The 22,371-nt window shown below is 44.4% G+C and overlaps 1 protein-coding gene across 2 annotated transcripts; it reads left to right on the forward strand.

Annotated features, from left to right (window-relative positions):
- Positions 1-108: 108 nt before the first annotated feature.
- ARV1 (ARV1 homolog, fatty acid homeostasis modulator) lies at positions 109-21,479 on the forward strand. 2 transcript variants are annotated; one of them, XM_004021349.6, is made up of 6 exons: positions 109-367; positions 9,980-10,099; positions 12,363-12,516; positions 16,716-16,940; positions 17,978-18,124; positions 20,940-21,479. In XM_004021349.6, exons 1-5 carry the CDS (start codon positions 110-112, stop codon positions 18,118-18,120), a joined length of 900 nt encoding a protein of 299 aa, XP_004021398.2. In that variant the 5' UTR covers position 109; the 3' UTR covers positions 18,121-18,124; positions 20,940-21,479. The 2 variants fall into 2 exon arrangements, with proteins under 2 accessions (XP_004021398.2, XP_011960336.1); XM_012104946.5 differs by lacking the exon at positions 9,980-10,099.
- The last annotated feature ends 892 nt before the right edge of the window (positions 21,480-22,371 follow it).

The raw sequence follows: 22,371 nt of genomic DNA on the forward strand, positions 1-22,371 counted from the left end.
GCTGGGAGTTGTAGTCCCAGCGCAGCCTGGCCTGAGAGCCCGTTTTCGGTGCTGGGACTGCGAGTCCCAGCAAGCACCGCCCGGCGCAAGACTTCCGGTCTGCCCTCTGATGTCTTCCCCCGCCACTGAATCGGAAGTTCTGGCTGGCAGTTGCGTGGAAATGGGCATTGGTGGGCGGAATGGGCTTCGGCCTGGCAAAGGGAACACCGAAGGGGAGACAGCGGGAAAGGGGAAGACGGATGAGGTGACAGTGACTTCGGCTACTGATGCCTCGGCCTCCTGCCAGTACAGGTGCATCGAATGCAACCAAGAGGCCAAGGAGTTGTACCGAGACTATAACCACGGCGTGTTGAAGATAACCATCTGTGTGAGTTGCCAGGTGTGGGTGTCCTTGGGGGAAAAATGGCGCAGCGAGATTTGGGGACCGTGAGAGACCGTGGAATCTTGCCAGCGTTTTAGGGTGATCAAAAATCAACGCGTTTCAGAGTGCTCTGATACAGACTTCAGTTCGATGCTTGACATTTCCGTTCCGGCTCCGTGGAACCTTTGCATGAATACCTGTAGCGGTAGACAAGTGCTGCCTACAGCGCTTTTCTCATTCGGCTCGTGTTTGCTGATTGGGGCGAGCAAATCCTCGGAAGGAGGTGGATGCATGCGTTGTGCAGAGATATTTAAAGATCTGATTAGGCTGACATTTGCGCTCGCGTCAAAACTATTTCATTCTTATTCTCCCTTTGATTAGACAGATGTTACCGTCTTAACACTTCATAACCTACAGTAAATTCTCCTAAAATATTTTTTCAGGTTTCATGAATGTACACTGTTATGTACGAAGCACTATGCTGAACGTTGATGATATAAAAACCAAAAACGAGGAAGTAAAAATTCTGTTTTCAAGGTGTTCCATAGTCTATTTACAGAGAATAACTATGTTTTAAAAAACCACAAAATTGGAGGTTCTTTGGGGGACATTGGCGGAGAATCTGTCACAATATAGGCAGTGAATACATTTTTGTCCCCTTTCTGATCTCCTGATGACTTTTTAATAATTCTCATTTCAAAAACATGGCAAGAGTAATTTGCAAGGGAGTCAACAGTGTGAATGTGTACCTGTTTCTTGTCAACCATTATATTAATAATCATTCTTGTGCCTGCACTCTCAATTTCCTATTCTTTGAAATTGTTTCTCTCATTTGGCAAAATTGAAACATATTGCCTGATCTGACCCTACACCCTTGCTGCTGAGCTTTGCTGGGGAGAAAACACCTTAAATTCATAACCGCTAACCTCAGGTATGCCTTGATACCATCTGTCCATCATGGTACACTTCACCAGTCCATTCATTGTTCCCACTCCTTTGAACAATACCCTGTCTTTCCTCAAGTTTCACGTGTATCCTCTCCTGCTTGGCTAAGAGAACTTCCACAAACTATGCAACCACATAAACCCAGTACTAGTGTTCGAAATGCATCCGCTCAATCTTCCCTTTTGTTACTAAGAATGAACTATTCATAAACATGTCCAAGGCCAATGGCTCCACTCATGCACCACCCTCTTCCGTTTACTTCAGGACACCCCTATAGCAGTACTCTTCTGCTCTCTGCTGGATCACTTCATTTACATAAGTACTATCATTTCTTCCATTAAAAAAAAAAAAAAAGAAAAAAATCTTGACCCCACTTCCTTCTTTAGCTCCTGTTCTTTCTCCTCCCTTTGACAGCAAAAATTCTTTAAAAGGTGTTTTCACTTGTCCTCTTTATTTCCTCTCCTGCTGCTGCTGCTGCTGCTGCTAAGTCGCTTCAGTCGTGTCTGGCTCTGTGCAACCCCATAGACAGCAACCCACCAGGCTCCCCCATCCCTGGGATTCTCCAGGCAAGAACACTGGAGTGGGTTGCCATTTCCCTCTCCAATGCATGAAAGTGAAAGTGAAGTCGCTCAGCCATGTCCAGCTCTTAGCGACCTGTGGACTGCAGCCTACCAGGCTCCTCCACCCGTGGGATTTTCTAGGCAAGAGTACTGGAGTGGGGTGCCATTGCCTTCTCCATTTCCTCTCCTACTTTCTCTTGAATCTGCTTAAGACAGGCTTTCTTCTCCACTCCACGCTAACCCCTGCCCTCCACTAGAAACTGACCTTGTGAAGATCATCATTGACTTCCACTTTGCTAGCCATTCCCAGTTAACTGTCAGCAGCACGTGCCCCCCTTGGTTCCTCCTCGTATAAATGCTATGTTCACTTGCCAGGACACCATACTCTCTAGATTTCTTCTTAATCTTGCTGGCTTTTTTCTCTCAGTCTCCCTTCTGATTCTGCCTCGCCTCCCGTCCTATCTCTTAACCGTGGAGTACCCTGATGCTTGGTTCTTGGGCCCATTTCTGTCTATATACTCTCCTTTGAAGAACTCATTCTTGCTCATGGCTTTAGATACCATCTAAATGTAGAAAATTACCAAATTTATACCTTCTGCCTGAACTCCCTTGAACTCCAGACTCAAATATCCAGCTACTTACTTGACTTCTCCATTTGGACATAACTAATCATCTCAAACTTTCAAACAGTTAATGGCAGTTCTATCATTTTCATTCCTAGAGCCAAAAGGTCTTATAGTCACTCAAGATTCTTCTCTTTCATGTTCCTTATTCAGTTGCTCAGCAAGTCCTGTTAACTCTTCAAATTACATTCGGAATCATCTGCTTCTCGTCACCTTTACAGCTACAAATGTGATCCACGTGCCATTGTGTCTCATCTGGGTTATCGCCACAATGCCCAGGTGGCCTCCCTATGTCTCTTTGCACCTCATAACACAGCAGCCAGACTGATCCTTTTAAAATTAAGTTAGATTCTGTTATTCCTTTGATCAAACCATCCAGTGACTTTCATCTCACTCAGAGTTAAGGCCAAAATCCTTGCACTGGTTTTAAGGCCCCCTTTTTCTCCTGCTTCCTAGTGGCTCAGAGGTTAAAGCTTCTGCCTGCAATGTGGGAGACCTGGGTTCGATCCCTGGGTTGGGAAGATCCCCTGGAGAAGGAAGTGGCAACCCACTCCAGTATTCTTGCCTGGAGAATCCCATGGGCAGAGGAGCCTGGTGGGCTACCGTCCACGGGGTTGCTAAGAGTTGGACACGACTGAGCGACTTAACTTTAACTTTTCTCCTGCAGTCCCATTGGCTGCCTCGTATTTCATAAACCAGGAGAGTTCCTTGCCCGGAGACTTTGCAGTCTGCCTGGAACACTCTTCTCTCAGGTGCTGTGTGGCTAATTCCCTTACCTCCTCAAGGACTTTTCTCAAATATCTTATCACAGAGGCTTACTCTACCACCCTATTAAAAATGATGATCTCCCTTTCAAGTCTGGTAAACTTTATCACCTTTCTCTGCTTTATCTTTCTCCATAGTACCTATCATCTTCTAATATTGTATGTAATTGACCTTATTATTTATTGTCTGTCTCCTTCCACTGGAATGTAAGCTACACAAGGACAGAGATTGTGTATATTTTATTCATTAATGTGGTTGGATCATTCAGGACAGTGTCTGATACATGGTTATTAAATAAGTATTCGTTGGATGAATGAACCATTTCTAGCTTTTTAGATGATCATATCCTTAGCCATCCTGGTCTGAGGGAGAGAACAGTAAGTTATATGTGGTCTGAACTTAATGACTTTGGGCTAGTCCAATTAAATAGCCCATCTGAAAGATGACAAGATAACAGTCACATAACTATGAATATTGTTTGTCCAAAGAAAAGCTAGTAAATGTCTATGCATTTTAGCTAGCAATCATTATTAGTATAAAATAATTTATATTTTTAAAAATTACTGACATGAGGCTAACAACAAAATCCCTTTCAAACCATCAGATGCTGGCTTCTCTATACCTTTATTTATGTAAAAATAATTACTGGATGGCTATTTAGGTCAACAGCTATACTATCGCCCACTTCCTTCTACCCCCAGACCCCCAGCATTACACTTTCTCACCCAGGAGACAGATTTTAGAGTAATATTTGGGATATTGAATGGTGGTACTATACATTTTGAATTATTGTACACAATCATTCCATAATGAGGTGGAGTTTGTAGTAACCTTGTTTATATTATACTAATGCTTGCTGCTGCTGCTGCTGCTGCTGTTAAGTCGCTTCAGTCGTGTCCGAGTCTGTGCGACCCCGTAGACGGCAGCCCACCAGGCTCCCCCATCCCTGGGATTCTCCAGACAAGAACACTGGAGTGGGTTGCCATTTCCTTCTCCAATGCAGGAAAGTGAAAAGTGAAAGGGAAGTCGCTCAGTTGTGTCCAACTCTAGCGACCCCATGGACTGCAGCCTACCAGGCTCCTCCATCCATGGGATTTTCCAGGCAAAAGTGCTGGAGTGGGGTGCCATTGCCTTCTCCTATACTAATGCTTAGTAATATGCAAAATTGCATTACTCAGACAAATCATTCATTTGGTGCCAGACTCTGAAAATTAAACCATAAAATAATTAATTTTTTAAAGGCTGTCCGAAAGTCCTGAGATTAAAAGGGTTTTAGATATCATGTTGTTTTTTATATATGATGAAGCTACAGATTTTTTAAAAAATTATTATTCTTATTTGTGGCTGCGCTTGATCTTCATTGCTGCATGAGGGCTTATTTGCAGTGAATGGGGGCTATTCATTACAGTGAGCGTACTTCTCATAGCAGCGGCTTCTCTTCTTGTGGAGCACAGGCTCTTGGGCGATTGAGCTTCAGTAGTTGGGGTGTGCAGGCTTAGTTGCCCTGCAGCATGTAGAGTCTTCCCAGACACAGGGATTGAACCTGTGTCCGCTACATTGACAGACAGATTCTCATCCACTCTGCCGCCAGAGAAGTCTGACATCATGCTATTTGTTGTGGAAAAAATATCCACTTTCTAGGTGGTTACAGGCAGTAACTTATACGTACTTTGGTCTCTTCTCTGCTGTATTTGGAGTCAGCGGTATACTCAACCTGATCTCCTCCTGGTATTTTTTATTCTAATCTCCCTTCCCTTTGCTCTTCTTGCTTTCCCTTGCCATTCCTTCCAGCTTGCCTATCTCTGTTTCTCTCATTTTTTTCTAGTGGAAGCATTTCCCTTGCTTTTAGTCACTCTCTCTGCGTCAGCATTTCACAATTTATTATAGTTATGTTAAAGATATTGTACTTTTAATATCCTGTAGAGCCTGACCTATTTTAACTGCTCAGATATTTGTTAAATCCTTTATGGTAAAAAAAACAAGACTCCTTTGAGATTGTCCCAAGTTTTAGTTCTGTTCAGGACAACAGGAGACAGCTTTCACCCCTGGTTGCTGGGTGCAAAGATGAATAAGACAGCAGTACCCTCACAGGAATGGAAAGTTTCATGGGTTTCGCTTTTCAGATGTGTGCTTGCTTATTGTGGAGCTAAAGTCAAAGAGATTTGAGAATGAGGGGGGAAGGGAATTGTCCTGGAGATGATGGGAAGGAAGAAGCAGTAAGAATAGTCATGAAAAAATAAAAGTGACCAATTCATGTTCTGAAAGAGATGTGATTCATTGTAGAATTAGAGAACATAGCAGCAGAAACTAAGTCATATCCATGTTAAGACTGAGCTGGCGGAAGCAGCATTTGAGTTTCCTGGGTGTTCATGGTCCCTGTGCTGTAGGGATTTCTTAGAGGACAAACTTCTCTTTGAGGATACTTGACTATTAATAATAAATGATACAGAGTGGAGCAGTTTTGCCAGAATCATTCAGTTCACGTCACTCAGTCATGTCCAACTCTTTGCTTCCCCATGGACTGCAGCACGCCAGGCTTCCCTGTCCTTCACCAACTCCCGGAGTTTACCCAAACTTATGTCCATTGAGTCGGTGATGCCATCTAACCATCTCATCCTCTGTGGTCCCCTTCTCCTCCTGCCTTCGGTCTTTCCCAGCATCAGGGTCTTTTCCAGTGAGTCAGTTCTTCACATCAGATGGCCAAAGCACCAGAGTTTCAGTTTCATCATTAGTCCTTCCAGTGAATATTCAGGACTGATTTCCTTTAGGATGGACTGGTTGGATCTCCTTGGAGTCTTCTCCAACACCACAGTTCAAAAGCATCAATTCTTTGGCACTCAGCTTTCTTTATAGTCCAACTCTTACATCCATACATGACTACTGGAAGAACCATACCTTTGACTAGATGGACAATCGTCGGCAAAGTAATGTCTACTTTTTAATATGCTGTCTAGGTTGGTCATAGCTTTTCTTCCAGAAATAAGAAACCTTATTTACTCAATTTAGCTCTCTCGCCACAGGATGCTTTACTATATTTGTTGTGTGTGTGTGTGTGGCGGGGGTGGGGGGGGCGTGGCATTTACTCATTACATTCAAGGTGAAGGAAGGACTCTAGTGAAAACCAAATAATAGAGGCAGAACAAGGGAAAAATTCAGCCTAAACTGGTATGGAGGGAACCAGCAGACTTTAATGAACTCTCAGTGTTTCTAAACTCCGCAGCACACTAGGAAGGGAAGCTGAGCGTAGCACATGGCACTTCACGTGGTGCCAGCAGCCGCCTCTTCTGCTCGGTGTATGTCACCCTGTGCTTGGCCCGCTGTAGCACTCTCAGTAGCATGTTCATTTGCCTTCCCCTTCTGAACTGTCTGAGCCACCAGGGCAGTGCTTCCAGGGTTGCTCAAAGGGTAAAGAATGTGCCTGCAGTGTGGGAGACCTGGGTTCAGTCCCTGGGTTAGGAAGATCCCCTGGAGAAGGAGATGGAGACCCACTTCAGTGTTCTTGCCTGGAGAATTCCATGGACAGAGGAGCCTGGAGCGCTGTAGTCCATGGAGTCTCATAGAGTTGGTCAACTGGGTGGCTTTCACTTTCTAAACTGTAAGGTCCTTGAGATTAGAGCTTGTGTGTATCCAGCACTGTGGGTATGCCTGATCCATAGAAATGGCCGAGTAAAGAGAGATGTTGCTCTGAGTGTAGTAGTCATTCCAGACACATTGGTCAGGTAAGTGATTGCAAAAGGAATAGCTACGCTGCCCTGTCTCCGGCTGCTGGCTCCTGCCTCCCCCTTCTGAAATACGTCCAAATCCCATCGTAGGCTTTTCATGCTGTCAGGAGATGGGTTTCAAAGAATTTTTAAAGGACAGAGAGAAGACCCCCGACCAGTCTCTGGTTTCTTCATCTTAAAATGAAGCAGCGTCTCTGGCCTTCCATTCTTACTTGTATCTAGACAAGAAGTGTTCTCCACGTAAGGAGCACAGGGAAAGATCTAGAAACCTGCTGTGTTGTTTCTATATGACTTCTGATTCTGTGGCTTCTGTGGCCTTCTCTTTGCTCAGCTAAAAAACCTAACCTGTTACACCTCAGATCTATTAGGTGGATTTAAATTTGGGGTAATAGCACATCTCCCTTCATTGGTTTACCTGATGACTAGACAAACATACACACTTCTTGTAATGACATGAGTGAAACGGAGAAACTTGGAATTGGAGTTGAATCTAACTCTTTATGGCATTGGGAGTGCAGGGTTGCTATTCTTCAACGCACTCCATCTTTCTCCTAGCACTCTGATGCAGTCAAAGTGTCATCCTAGTATGTTTGCATATCCATCATTTCTTGTATTTCTATTTTATCCTCTCAGAGTTTCAAAATTGTTTTTTTTTTAATTGTAGCCATTAGTTTATGCAGGGACTAGGAGAAGGCAATGGCAACCCACTCCAGCACTTTTGCCTGGAAAATCCCATGGACAGAGGAGCCTGGTAGGCTGCAGTCCATGGGGTCGCTAAGAGTTGGACACGACTGAGCAACTTCACATTCACTCTTCACTTTCATGCGTTAGAGAAGGAAATGGCAACCCACTCCAGTGTTCTTGCCAGGGAGAATCCCAGGGACAGGGGAGCCTGGTGGGCTGCCGTCTATGGGGTCACACAGAGTCGGACACGACTGAAGCACCTTAGCAGCAGCAGTAGCCCTGCAACTTTGTAGCTAATACTGATTCAGATGTTACAGTTCTAATGAGCTTGTTCCTATACCTGCATTTTGTATATTCTAATGGGAATACCAGACCCCCTGACCTGCCTCTTGAGAAACCTATATGCAGATCAGGAAGCAACAGTTAGAACTGGACATGGAACCACAGACTGGTTCCAAATAGGAAAAGGAGTACGTCAAGCCTGTCTATTGTCACCCTGCTTATTTAACTTATATGCAGAGTACTTCATGAGAAATGCTGGGCTGGACGAAGAACAAGATGGAATCAAGATTGCCGGGAGAAATACCAGTAACTTCACATGTGCAGATGACACCACCCTTACGGCAGAAAGTGAAGAGGAACTAAAAGGCCTCTTGATGAAAGTGAAAGAGGAGAGTGAAAAAGTTGGCTTAAAGCTCAACATTCAGAAAACTAAGATGATGGCATCTGGTCCCATCACTTCATGGCAAATAGATGGGGAAAGAGTGGAAACAGTGTCAGACTTTTTTTGGAGGGGGGGCACCACTGCAAATGGTGACTGCAGCCATGAGATTAAAAGACGCTTGCTCCTTGGAAGGAAAGTTATGACCAACCTAGATAGCATATTCAAAAGCAGAGACATTACTTTGCCAACAAAGGTCCATCTAGTCAAGGCTATGGTTTTTCCAGTGGTCCTGTATGCATGTGAGAGTTGGACTGTGAAGAAAGCTGAGCACTGAAGAATTTATGCTTTTGAAGTGTGGTGTTGGAGAAGACTCTTGAGAGTCCCTTGGACTGCAAGGAGATCCAACCAGTCCATTCTAAAGATCAGTCCTGGGTGTTCTTTGGAAGGAATGATGCAATAGCTGATACTCCAGTACTTTGGCCACCTCATGCTAAGAGTTGACTCATTGGAAAAGACTCTGATGCTGGGAGGGATTGGGGGCAGGAGGAGAAGGGGATGACAGAGGATGAGATGGCTGGATGGCATCACCGACTTGATGGACGTAAGTTTGAGTGAACTATGGGAGTTGGTGATCGACAGAGAGGCCTGGCATGCTGCGATTCATGGGGTTGCAAAGAGCTGGACACAACTGAGTAACTGAACTGAACTGAATGGCATTGGGGTTTCATAACATTGTAATCACGTGTCCAAAAGGGAAAAAAAAAAAAAGCCATTTAATAGGAATTGCTGAGGGCCCAAGGACCTTGATTTGGGCAACTCAGAACCAGGAAGCACAACCCATTCCTTACATACAGCCAGCAGTCTCCAGGGTCTACTGTAGCAGAGAAAGACCATTTTCTTGCCATGTTCTCAATGAAGAAAAAGAAAAAGACAGGCTCTTTTTGGTAGGTGCCACCCCAGGATTCCTGCCTGCCTGTAGCTCTCAGAAGTTCTAGGTGTAGGGTTACTTTTCTGAACCCCGTTCTCAAAATCATATTTCAAGAGCCACAAAGTTGGAGCCATCTAGTCAACAGGCAATGAAAGTACATTCTGAACTTATTTATTTTATAACAGTTCCTACAGACTGAAAGTAGCATTTTCTGAGATATTTTCCTGCCTGAAATGTCTTTAAATCAAATATCTTTTTTAGCTTTTTAATATGAGGCTAAAAGATTAATATTTTTACCCTAGAAGATTATATTTACTCATCTGAAACCAAGGCTTGTACAGGTGAACATTTTACATCTGAATGGAAGTTTCAATAAATGCTCACACTTGGTTGCTCAATAGTGTCTGACTGCTTGTGACCCCATGGACTGGAGCCTGCCAGGCTCCTCTACCCACGTAATTTACCAGGCAAGAATACTGGAGTGGGGTGCCATTTCCTTCTCCCGGGAGTCTTCCCCAACCAGGGATCGAACCTGCGTCTCTTATGTCTCCTGAATTGGTAGGCAGATTCTGTTACCACTAGCGCCACCTGGGAAGCCATCTTTAAATAAATGCTGATACAACCTTATTGCTGTACAAATCCAAAACAGAATCTGCTGCTTTGAAATCCTCTAAGATTTCAGAATGTGTGAATATATTTTTTCTAATATTGTCTTGCATTATTTCAGAAATCCTGCCAGAAACCTGTAGACAAATACATCGAGTATGATCCTGTAATCATCTTGATTAATGCTATTTTATGCAAAGCCCAGGCCTACAGGCATATTCTTTTCAATACGAAAATAAACGTAAGTTGTGATAATTTTTTTTCTAATTTTGCTTGATGATTTTGCATTTTGAAATAATAATACTTTTGAACAGAATTAAAGAACATTATTTAAAGAAAGAAATTCTAACAAGAGGGAGTCTTTTATCAACAATGTCTGGAAATTTCCGGAAATAGCAGGCATTACTTTTTTGAAAGGTGTGCAATGTCTAGTGTATATTTAAGAATATGGTCACTGGCAGGAAGTTGACAAACCATCATCTGGGTTGCCTTTTTAGTAGGTTACCTTTTGAAACATATCAATAATTTTGAACAGAATAAAATTAAATATAACCTGGTAGGGAGAGAATTATCCCTAAAAGTAAGCAAACATTAAAAGAAAAATATTTTTAAAATGTAACGTATTGCATGGTATACTCTGCTATTAAGGGAATGGCTGATTGGTTTCGTTGTTAAGTTGTGTCTGACTCTTTGTGACCCCATGGACTGTAGCCCACCAGGCTCCTCTGCCCATGGCATTTCCCAGGCAAGAATACTGGAGTGGGTTGCCATTTCATTTTCCAGCGCATCTTCTCGACCCAGGGATCCAAGCCACATCTCCTGCATTGCGGATGGACTCTTTACTACTGAGCCACCAGAGAAGCCTGTTGAGGGAATGTATGAGATGAAAAATCAGGAAAGTGCTAATAGATGCAGTTGCATTTCTTTTTAATGTGCAATTTAATGAATTGACTTGTATACTCTTAATAGTTTCACTAGGACTGACAGATAAAATACAGGACATTTAATTAAACTTGGAAGTCAGATAAACTAATTTTTTAGCATATGCTCTAAATATTGCATGGAACGTGCATACACAGAAAAGTATTTGTTGCTTACCTGAAGTGCATATTTAACTGGATGTCCTGCATTTTTATTTGCCAAATCTGGCAACCCTAATTTTGGGCTAACAGAGACAGTAACAGTGCAATGGATTATCCCTGTCCTCCTTCCCGCAAGTTAAATAACCTGGGCTCTTTTGTAATATAGTTGAAGTCTGAGACTTGACTACACATTAGAAACACCTGGGGGAGTGGGTGGGGGTAGCAGTTAATTATTCCAGGCGGAGGCCTCACCCAGAACCAGTTAAATCAGAATCTTTGGCAGTGGGATCCAGGTATGAGTATTCCTTGAATCTCCCTGCTGCTGCTGCTGCTAAGTCGCTTCAGTTGTGTCCGACTCTGTGCGACCCCATAGACAGCAGCCCACCTGGCTCCCCTGTCCCTGGGGTTCTCCAGGCAAGAACACTGGAGTGGGTTGCCATTTCCTTCTCCAATGCATGGAAGTGAAAAGTGAAAGTGAAGTCAGTCAGTCATATCTGACTCTTAGCGACCCCACGGACTTCAGCCTACCAGGCTCCTCCGCCCATGGGATTTTCCAGGCAAGAGTGCTGGAGTAGAGTGCCATTGCCTTCTCCATTGAATCTCCCTAGTGGATGCCAAAGTGCAGCCAGGAGAAGCAGTGTGCTCCATGGCCAGCCCTAGAAGCTCACACCCATGCTTATCCCTGGACCACGTCGACTCTGCACACACACTTTCTTTTCCCCGCTTTACACAGATAAATGTCAACGAGTAGGAGAAATATAGAGAAAAGAGCCAGTTTTTCTTGCCTAACATTTTTTGTTTTTGCCAAAATTTCAGACTCTTTAAAACCTCCAGCTGATTTGCCACCTTTAATTGCTGTCTTTCACTAGTTTAGTTTATATACTCATCCAACCTAGAGGCATTTTTTAAAAAATTCATGTTCAGACTAAGTTTCTCATGAGGTGTCATGAAATCTTAAGATTAAATGTGTTTATTGCTGCTTCCACCCATCCTGAGTCACATAAATTCTTGCTTGATTCTGTGTATCAGACAAATGTTGAGAATATAACAAAGGATGAAGTGAACTGCTATTTAAAGCAGTGATTCTTAACGAGGGGTGCACATTAGCGCTCACCCTCTGCCTGAGTGTTTCACACACAGTATGCTGCCTGGGATATCCTTCTGCAGATTTTGAATCAGGACTGGGGTCTAGACATTTGTATTTTGAAAAATCTCCCCATGTGATACTTCTGCTGAACATTGCTGATTAAGTCCTAGTGGTTACAGACTGAATACAATTTGCGTTTAACTGGGCAGTTTCTGAATTCGAAAAGCTACTAGATCGGACATTCTTCAGAACCCACAAAAGTTAGCTGTGTCTGTGCTGGTCGATACTAACTAGTTGTTTCTTTACCTGACTGAATGGCAATGTCTTTTTGACAGATGCACGGAAAACTCTGTGTATTTTGTCTGCTTTGTGAAGCATACCTGAGATGGTGGCAGCTTCAAGATTCCAGCCGAAGCGTTGATCCTGACGACTTTATCCGATACGCTAAGGAGTGGGACTTCTATAGAATGTTTGCAATTGCTTCTCTAGGTAGGAAGAAGCCATACTTTCTACTATTATTTGACCAACCATCTTGATTGTAAAATTAAGGTGCATGGTTTTAATCATTGGTAAGAGGAGCTAGCTAGAGGACTTGAAACTAAATTTCAGCTCTGCTACTAATCTGCTAGGTGAGTTTGCCTAAATTACCTGCTTTCTTACTTTTGTTACCACACGTAGGGCATGGAAATGATTATGCTTATCAGATACAGGTCTTTCATAAAGTATTTTGAAACACAGTGTCTTGGGTAAAATTCTTCAGTTTGTTATGATTATCCAATCTGAAGATTGCTTGGATCTCGTCTTTATTAAAACAGATTAATAACAGCCAAACATTATTCAGTGTATTGTACTAATTACTATTCTTACTAATTATAATAATTACTAATTATTATACAAATTACCTACTCATATACTATGTGCAGGGAAAGAGCTACTCCCCAGAATTCTTTGAGTTCTAAAATTGCTTTTCTACAGAATTTGAAATTTGTGACTTAGGTCAGAATTGGGTTGAATTAATTTCTGTGACTATGTTATTACTTACTGGTTTCCATGCTTTTCTACTTCTAAAATCTTCTTCCTGATACTGAAATATTATTTTAGTACTATTAAGTCTCCATGCCTGCGTGCTAAGTCACTTCAATCATGTCTGACTCTTTGCAACCCCATGGACTGTAGCCCGCCAGGCTCCTCTGCCCATGGGATTCTCCAGGCAAGAACACTGGAGTGGGTTCCGTGCCCTCCCCCAGGGCATCTCTTGCACTAGCAGGCAGATTCTTTACCACTAGTGCCACCTGCACACCACCGCAGTGTCGTATTTCTGGACTGTGTGTCCTCTTGCGTCCCTTGTTCTTGGGCTGCCCTCACTCCCTTGGCCCTCTCATCCAGTCCCAGTGGTTTTAAAATTCGTCTGTCTGCTGAGAATTCCCAAATGTACATAATAATGTTAAAAACTTCCTTGAACAAATCACCTAAACCAAGAGCTATAACCTAATATAATTTTAAGCTTTAAAGCAGATCCTCTTAAAATTGCTATAGATGAACTGCTTTATGTCTATAATTAAAAAACAAAACAACAAACCAACCAAGCTTGTTTTCAAATAGTTTGGAATTTCTGTAGCACTTACTCTAATAGTGGCTGTTTTGACACTTGAACAGAAATTTTTTCTCCTATTACATTTATGTGTCTTAATCTAATCCCTAGTTAGGTTGCAGATCCCTAACACAGCTTATAAAGAATGTCTTACACAAATCTAGCACTTTATAACTTAAAAACTGTTTTTACAGTATCATCAACTCAGTTTTTATAACCATCCTCTTTGGTAGGTGGGTTGGGTTGCCTTCCCTATCAGTTGTCAAAGCACAAAAACAGGGAGGGCCAGTGGTCTCCCTGAAGTTCCCCCAGCAGGTGAGCGTCAGTGCAGAGCCGGGGGAGGCCTCCCGGTGCCCCGTCTCTTGGCTTCCCCGCTGCAGTTCTCCACTGCTGCTCCTCCTGAGCCCATCTAATGTGGGAAAGCTCTAAGGGCTAGGGGCCCTCTAATACCTGCCTGTGAAAGATTGTGGCGCGCAAGGGCAGGCACAGCTTCCTCAGTCCCCCAGGCTCTAAGCTAGAAAGGCACGATGTCGTCTGCTCTTCCCTCCAGCGCAGGAAGCCCTTCTCTCTTGATTTGTGCAAGACTGTCTCCAGTGACAAAGGCCACCCATCACTGTTAGATGGTTCTTCTGAGGAAGTTCTTTATTTTCATTATTTTCAGTTAAAAACCCAAGATATATAATCTGCCTGTTTGAACAGATCCTTGCAGTGGACGAGCCCTTCAGTCATTTTGAAGGGAGATGGTGTGTCTCCCCTGAAGACTGTCAAATTCCATGGGGGCTAACCATCCTAAATTACATTTTTGGATCCTAAAAGTGAAAGTCACTCAGTTGTGTCCAGCTCTTTATGATCCCATGGATGATACAGTCCTTGAAATTCTCCAGGCTGGAATACTGGAGTGAGTAGCCTTTCCCATCTTCAGAGGATCTCCCAACCCAAGGATCGAATCCAGGTCTCCCGCATTGCAGGCGGATTCTTTACCAACTGAGCTGTTGGGGAAGCAAACAATCAGGAAGGTCCCACTGAGAAGGATCCTAATTGACTCATATGAATCCTAATTATGGACTATGGATCCTAATCACCTATATTTGGAACCTCTTCATTTTGGCTAGATTCAGTTATAGAACATTTTAGAAGGAATACAGTTATTTCTTCTATGATATAATACATGTGTTCCAGAAAAAAAATGTGATCCTGTAGAAACCTAAATAACACAGCTTATAGGAGAAAATCTTTTTGCCTTTTTATAATATGTTCATGGGGTTCTCAAGACAAGAATGCTGAAGTGGTTTTCCACTTCCTTTTCCAGTGGACCATGTTTTGTCCACTTTGATACTTTTGAACTGTAGTATTGGAGAAGACTTTTGCGAGTCTCTTGGACTGCAAAGAGATCAAACCAGTCATTTCTAAAGGAAATCAATCCTGAATATTCATTGGAGGGACTGATGATGAAGCTGAAGCTTTGGACACCTGGTACGAAGAGTTGCTTCATTGGAAAAGACCCTGATGCTGGGAGAGACTGAAGGCAGGAGGAGAAGGGGACAACAGAGGATGAGATGATTAGATGGTATCACCAACTCAATGGACATGAGTTTGAGCAAGTTCCGGGAGATGGTGAAGGACAGGGAAGCCTGGCGTGCTACAGTCCATGGGGTTGCAAAGAGTCAGACATGACTGAGCGACTGAACAATAGCATAGGAGAAAATAGAATTAGGGACAGACCAATCAAAATGTATGCAGCTGGGTAGTCAGAGTACTAACAGTCTTACTAATAACAATCTTAATAAAATACTGCAGGTAAAAGATATTGTTAAATTCCTGATCGGGAACAGAACAGATTGCACCCTGTTCTGACTGGGACACCAGGGGAACTATTGCTTCTTCTAGTCTGGACTCTGTCTCTGCATACTTTCTGGAAGGATATGGAATTACACTCATAAAGTTTGTTAAGATGAATATGAGGTGTTTTTAATTTAGGTGAGAGACTATTCAAGGTCTTATGGCGAAGAGGCACTCCATAAAGAGTAGGTGAATCAGCAACGAAGAACATCTTCATGTGTAATTCCCAGGCTGTGTCCCATCTTCCGGATTTAAAAGCTCCCACTCCCCTGTCTGTTTTCTCTGTGGAGATCTCTAGGAGTAAAAACGCTTAAACAACCTGATTTCCTAAAGGGAACTTTGGAAAGTTGATGATTACAATTCTCCCAGAATTACTTTTTCTCCAGAGAGTGAAGTACTTCATGAAAGAATTATCAAAATATGGTTCAGAAATGATATCAGCAGGATTTGACACAAAAGACAGGGGTTATTTAAGAAATAATAAAGAAAATTTTCTTTTTTATTATTAATGTTTTAATGACTATTTTTTCAATTTGATTAATTGACTTTCGGCTGTGCTGGGGCTTCACTGCTGTGCAGGCGCTTCTCCAGCTGCAGTGACCGGGGCCTGCTCTCGGTCGCGGTGTGGCCTCCTCGTTGCAGTGCTCCTCTTTCTCCTGGGCACGGGCTTTAGGGCACAGGGGCTTCAGTAGTGGCCGCACGTGGGCTCAGTAGCTGTGGCACCTGCCTCCGTTGCTCCACGGCGTGTGGGATCTTCCTGGACCAGGGGTCAGACCCATGTCTCCTGCATTGGCAGGCAGAGTCTTTACCAGTGAGCCGCCAGGGAAGCCACTGTTATTAATAGCAGTGTTTATTATTTGGTTGCACTGGGTCTTCGTTGCTGTACTTGCCGGGCTTTCTCTCGCTTTGGCAAGCGCAGGCCGCTCTTCGTTGCTGTAGGTGGGCTTCTCATTGCTGTGGCTTGTCTTCCTGTGGGGCACACGCTCTAGGTGCCTAGCCTCAGTAGTCATCACACACAGGCTTAGTTGATCCATGGCTGAGATCTTCCCAGACAAGGGATCAAAGCCATGTCCCCTGCCTTGGCAGGTGGATTTTTATCCACCGTACCACCAGGGAAGTCCAGAAGATTTGATCTTGATAAAGCATTTCTTTTGTCATCAGCTGATAGGCTGTATTTTGGAACTGTGGTTTATTTGGTTTTAGGGGGCTCTGGTTTGGATTGAGACATTTGTATCTTTATTTTCCATTTCTTCCTTAGAACAGACTGCCTATTTTACTGGCATTTTCGCTTTCCTGTGGGTAGAACGACCCATAAGAGCGAAAGAAAAACTCAACTTCACTTTGCTGCTGAAGGCATTATTGTTATCTAGCTACGGAAAACTCTTGCTGATCCCAGCTGTGATTTGGGAACATGATTACACACCCCTGTGCCTCAGACTCATTAAAGTGTTTGTCCTTACATCAAACTTTCAGGCAATCAGAGGTATGTTTACATCTTACTCTGTTTTCTTAGCTTTCAACCCAGATACAATCTCTAAAGCCTTGTTTCTAGAGTACAGTTTTTATATAACCTATTAAACACCGGAACTCTTTGTAGAATAATAGCAATGCCTAACATTTTCATAGTGCCTCGTCCATGGCACATATTCGTATTAGTTCAGTTTAATCACATGGCACTTTTTAGTTTGCAGAATGCTCCCTTATGCATCGCGTCCATCCTGTGGGGTCGGTTACTGTTGTTTAGTCGCTCAGTCATATCCAGCTATTGCAACCCCATGGCCTGTAGCCTACCAGGCTCCTCTGTCCTTGGGATTTCCCAGGCAAGAACACTGGAGTGGGTTGCCATTTCCTTCTCCAGGGATCTGCCTGATCCAGGGATCAAACCTATGTCTCGTGCATTGGCAGGTGGGTTCTTTACCACTGAGCCACCAGGCAAGCCCTGTGGAGTCAATAGGGCAACTATTATTACCTCCACATTATATATGAGCTCTTGCTGACTTGTCCAAAGTTACATAGCCAGGCAGTTGTCAAGCCAGGCTAGAATGCCAGGTATCTGCCTCACAACTCAGGAGAATTCTTACTACATTGAGGAAAGGTAAAGCAGCCCTGCGTGTCATCATTCATCCCATACATTGTGAGAAGTGCTGTTCTAAATGAGTGTATTAATCTGATATTTCTTATAATGTTTAGCATCTTATAAACTATAAAACCAAGAGTATCCATTTTTTTTTCTGCTATTCTCTTGATAACTTTAAGATCTAGCTTTTATTTTCCTGTTTAATATTCATGCAACTCTGTCTTGATGAGACCAGGAGAAGCTTGGTGTTTTTGTTATCAGCAGATGCTTTGGTTCTCCCAAAAGCTTGGCAGATGGAAAAGTAACAATATAGATTAATAAGAACAAATAGAGATTTTCTAAGAAACAGTTTTACAAAACCATTCCATTCACACTGCCACACAATTTACATGCCAATTTCATTTAGACTCTTCAGAACTTATTAGTTGCCTTTTCTTTTTTAGTGACCCTAAACATTAACCGCAAGCTCACCTTCTTGGCCATCTTGAGTGGCTTACTGGTGGAGAGCACCATGGTCTATTTCTTCCAGAGGATGGAATGGGCTGTCGGAAGTGACTGTGCCATCTATAAATCTCAAGACTTCTGAAGAGGTACAGAGCATCTCTCAGTGTTCTTGCAGCCAGACAGGTGTCCTTCCCAAACTAGACAGATACCATTGCAGAACGCATAGCACCCCTCCCAACCCCACCCCAGCACCTGGGTACCTTGAGGTCACCTCTGTCTCCCTGGGGGACGCTAGGGTTCTGCACTCTAGTTCTGTTGTCACCCTCAGTGACCTCAGCAGCTATGTTTTTGTTTCCGGGTCCCTGTTCTCACAGCTCTCTAACACCTCCCTTCCAGGTCACTCCCACCAAAACCTCAGACGCTGAAGTCTGTCCCGCTGACAGCTGTCTCCCACCCTTTCCAACCATTCTGCTCCCTCCCTCCCACCACCCCTGCCTTCTGCTGCCTTTTTTACCTCTCTCCCCCAAACCTCTTACTTTCCTTTACCTTTGTCCCATTTTCCTCTCTCTTAACTGTGCCTGGCACCTATAGGCAGCTTGCATCGTCCTCCGCTAGTCCCTTGAAACAGCCGGTTCCCTGCCCTTCTATCAGCGTCCCCATTAGAGCTCTTGGGGTGAGTCCATCAGCTCTTTTCTCTGCTGAGCTTGGCAGGTCGCCCCTGTGTCTGCACAGAGCGCAGCTGTGTGTGCTCCTCTGTCTTGAGGTCACCTCTGCGGACCCCTTTCCCTCCCCCTGCCCCCGCCACACACACAGTGGCCTTGGAGCAGTTGTTCTGAAGTCTTCCCTGCCTTACTTACCCCCGTGTCTGCTCTCACTTTGCTGAGAATGGAGACTCACCAGAGACTCCCCGAGTTTCCTTCTCCTTTCAGCTCTTGCTTGGTCACCTGCCCTCTTTCTTCCTTCCGTCCCTCCTGTTCCGGCACTGTGCTCAGCTTGTCTTCCTCTCCAGAGCTGAGTACAGCCTGAAGGTACCCTCCTGCCTCTGGTCACTGTCAGCCTCTGGACCACCGCCAGCCACCCACAGTCTGTATTGGGATGGCTGATCGGGTAGACATAAAGGAGTGGCAGGTGGTGAGGAAGGGAGGGAGCAGGCAGGGGAAGCTGAAGCAGCTCTCGGGCACCCCCTCATCCCACAGGCGCAGCTCTGAGCCTTCTCTGCCTCTCCCAGTGGTGCCTCAGCAGCCCTCCTGCCCTCCACGCTCAGCTCACCCTCTTCCTCTCCGGGTCCTCAGAGACACTGCCCCTTCCTCACCCTCTCTCCTCCGCAGCGACTCCTTCCCCTCTGCCAGCAGACGTGTGCAGCTCTTTACTTTAGACATTTCTGAGCCCATTTGAGCCCATCTGAGCCCATTTCTCCACTGCCTTTCCTCTTTGTAAAACACACTTTCTCCCCAGTTTCCCGAGTCGGTGCTGATAACAGAAGGCAGCCAGCCCCCAGCTCTGCCGGGGCCCTCTCACTGCTCTGCTCTGGAAGCTGCTGCCTTCCCAGACAGGCCGCCTGCGCCTCTCCTGCCATCAGACCTTCCTTTTCCCTACCCCTGTCTGTCTCCCATGGCTTGCCTCAGCCCTCCGCTTGTCTCTCCTGCTGTGCAGACACTTGGCTTTGGCAGCAGCATGGCTTGACCCATCTAGGGCAGGTTGCTTCCAGATCTTTCCAGACCCAATACCTCCAGTACCCCCCTCTGCCAGGTCACTCATGCCCTTCCACTGCCTTCAAGATAATTCCAAGATGGCCTGGCTGTTACCTCTAAAATTGAACTCAGTATCCCCAGCCCTCACCAAAACAGGATCTTCCCGATAGCTTTTTTTGTTGTTCTTAGTTTTGTTTTGTTTTTTTAATATCTATTATTTTTTGGTTGCACTGGGTCTTCTGTGGTGCATACAGCTTTCTCTAATTGCAACGAGGAGGACCTACTCATGGTTGCAGCACTTGAGCTGCTCACTGCGGCGGCTTCTCTTGTTGAGAGCACAGGCTCTATCTAGGTGCATGGGCTTCAGTAACTGTAGCACTCGGGATCAGTAGTGGCACACGGGCTTAGTTGCCCCGTAGCGTGTGGAATCTTCCCGGACCAGGGGTCGCACCTGTGTCCTCTGCCTTGGTAGACAGATTCTTACCCACTGCGCCACCAGGGAAGTCCCCTGCAAGCTTTTCATCTTGTCACTCAGCCCCCAGCTCAACCCTCATCATCTCCTGTTTCAAAGTTTGTAACAACCTCCTCACCAACCTTCAGTCCATCTTCACAGAGCACCACTTCTGGATCCTCCCTGGATCCTCCACCCCTTCTTACTGTTGGCCAGAGTTTCGGTCCCTTCGTGAGCAACCCCTCTCAGTTTTCTCTGAGCGTTAGTGCTCATTTCTCCTCTGTGGGCAGGTTTCTACCCACGGTCTCCACTACCCTTTCCTCATTGCCAGACAGATCACACTCTTCTCCACTAACCAGAGTCAGTCATCTCTGCTTCTCTGTGGAATGAAGACTTTCCAAAAATTTGAGTCTGTCACGCTCACTCCTTCCATTGAGCTCCCAGGGCCCAGCTCAGTCACGTTCCCAGAGCTCCTGAGACTGTCCCAGTGCTGCCCCCAGAGACTTGCCCCCACTTCTTTTAGTGCTTCTGCCTTTTGAGCTATCCAGTATAATTTCTGTGAGGAGAAGGTCCCCTGTCTTTAACAGCCATTTGAAAGCCATTATCCTTTTTAGGTTATCTCATGTTTTATACTTGTTTACACTTTACATTAAAATGCCATGTATTTATGTCTGACTCCCTCAACCTGGTTTGGTGCCAGGACAGACCAGCCCTGAGGTAATGGTGTCTCCTGTAGTACAGAGCCTGCCCTAATAAGTATTTGTTGATTTGATTTTTTGTGGAATGTGCCACTCTAAATACCGTTTTTATTATCCACAGTTTCATTTTTTACTGTCTGTGGCATGACTGGTTGCATCTGTAAAATAGAAGACATAAAAATACAAACCAATCTTCTCATTATTGTTGTGTAAAATGAAGCAAAGCTTTGGATATACTTCCTGAAAAAGAAAGCGACAGTTATGGCGTTGGGAACTGCTAACCCATGTAGGAAACAACTAAACCACATACAGAAACACTCAGACAAACACAAGGAATGTTGCAGCAGGGACTAATGTATGCAGCAAGTGAAGATTTGTACATTATAGACGGTTCTGGTAAGCCCTGGAATCGAAGCGACGTGAATTCATGAGTCACACGTAAGAAGAGATCTTTGTTCATGGCTTTGACATATTTATATCTTTTTAATTTAAATGTTAATGGTTAAAATAATACTTTGTATTCTTACAAGAGAAATACTTTTCTCTCAATAAAGTAACAATAAACTGAGCTTTTGTGAATTTTTAATTCAGAATCTTCCCCTGTAACTAAGTTACTCTTAAAATCAGCTGATTCAAAAATAAATAACTAAAAACAACTGAATTGTACATCTGACAAGAGTGAATTATATCTCAGTAGAGCTGTTCCTAAATAAACAAACATCGCCTCTCTCCCTTTCTCTCTGCCTGCTTCACTCATTTGTTCTTTCACTTGTTCATTCCACAGATACTGAGCACCTAGTCTGTTAGGGTCAGACAGTATGGATACGGTAGCAACAAAGGCATGGTGCCTGGCCCTCTTGACGTTTCCTGAGAAGCGATGGATTTAGAAACAGGAGTAGGTAGCTGCAGCACAGTGTCCTATCAAGCGGTGAGTATAGGCTATTCGGGAAGGGCAGGGTGGGAGCACCTGTTCCAGTCAGAAGTCAAGAAGGTCTTCCAAAGGAAGGGGAAGGGACAGAGCTTTCCAGTAGCCTGGAAGAGAGGACAGTGCACACAAACTTGTGGAGGGCAGAGTGCCAGTGGGCATGGGCTGGGGCTGAAAGCAAATGGTCCAACTGGGTAGAGTGTGGGCAAGTGGGAGTTCCACAAATGATACATGGAAGACGTGTACAGTTCGGATTATGAAGGGCCTCGTGAGTTGTAATTTATCCCAAGGATGCTGAAACCAATACAGAAAGCTGAAGAATCCAAAGTAAAACAACGGGCTTCCCAAGAGGTGCTAGTGGTGAAGAACTTGCCTGCCAATGCAGGAGACACGTTTGATCACTGGGTTGGGAAAATCTAAAGAAGGGTATGGCAGCTCACTCCAGTATTCGTGCCTGGAGAATTCCATGGACAGAGGAGCCTGGCAGCGGGCTGCAGTCCATAGGGTCACAAAGAGTCAGACACGACTAAAGCGACTTAGCACACAGTAAAAAAACAGGACAAAACCCATCGGAATAACATCACAGAGTAGTCAGAGAATGGAGAGGACTGTTGACCACCAGATGGAG

This window comes from Ovis aries, chromosome 25 (genome assembly GCF_016772045.2).
Source record: "Ovis aries strain OAR_USU_Benz2616 breed Rambouillet chromosome 25, ARS-UI_Ramb_v3.0, whole genome shotgun sequence".
NCBI lineage: Eukaryota > Metazoa > Chordata > Mammalia > Artiodactyla > Bovidae > Ovis > Ovis aries.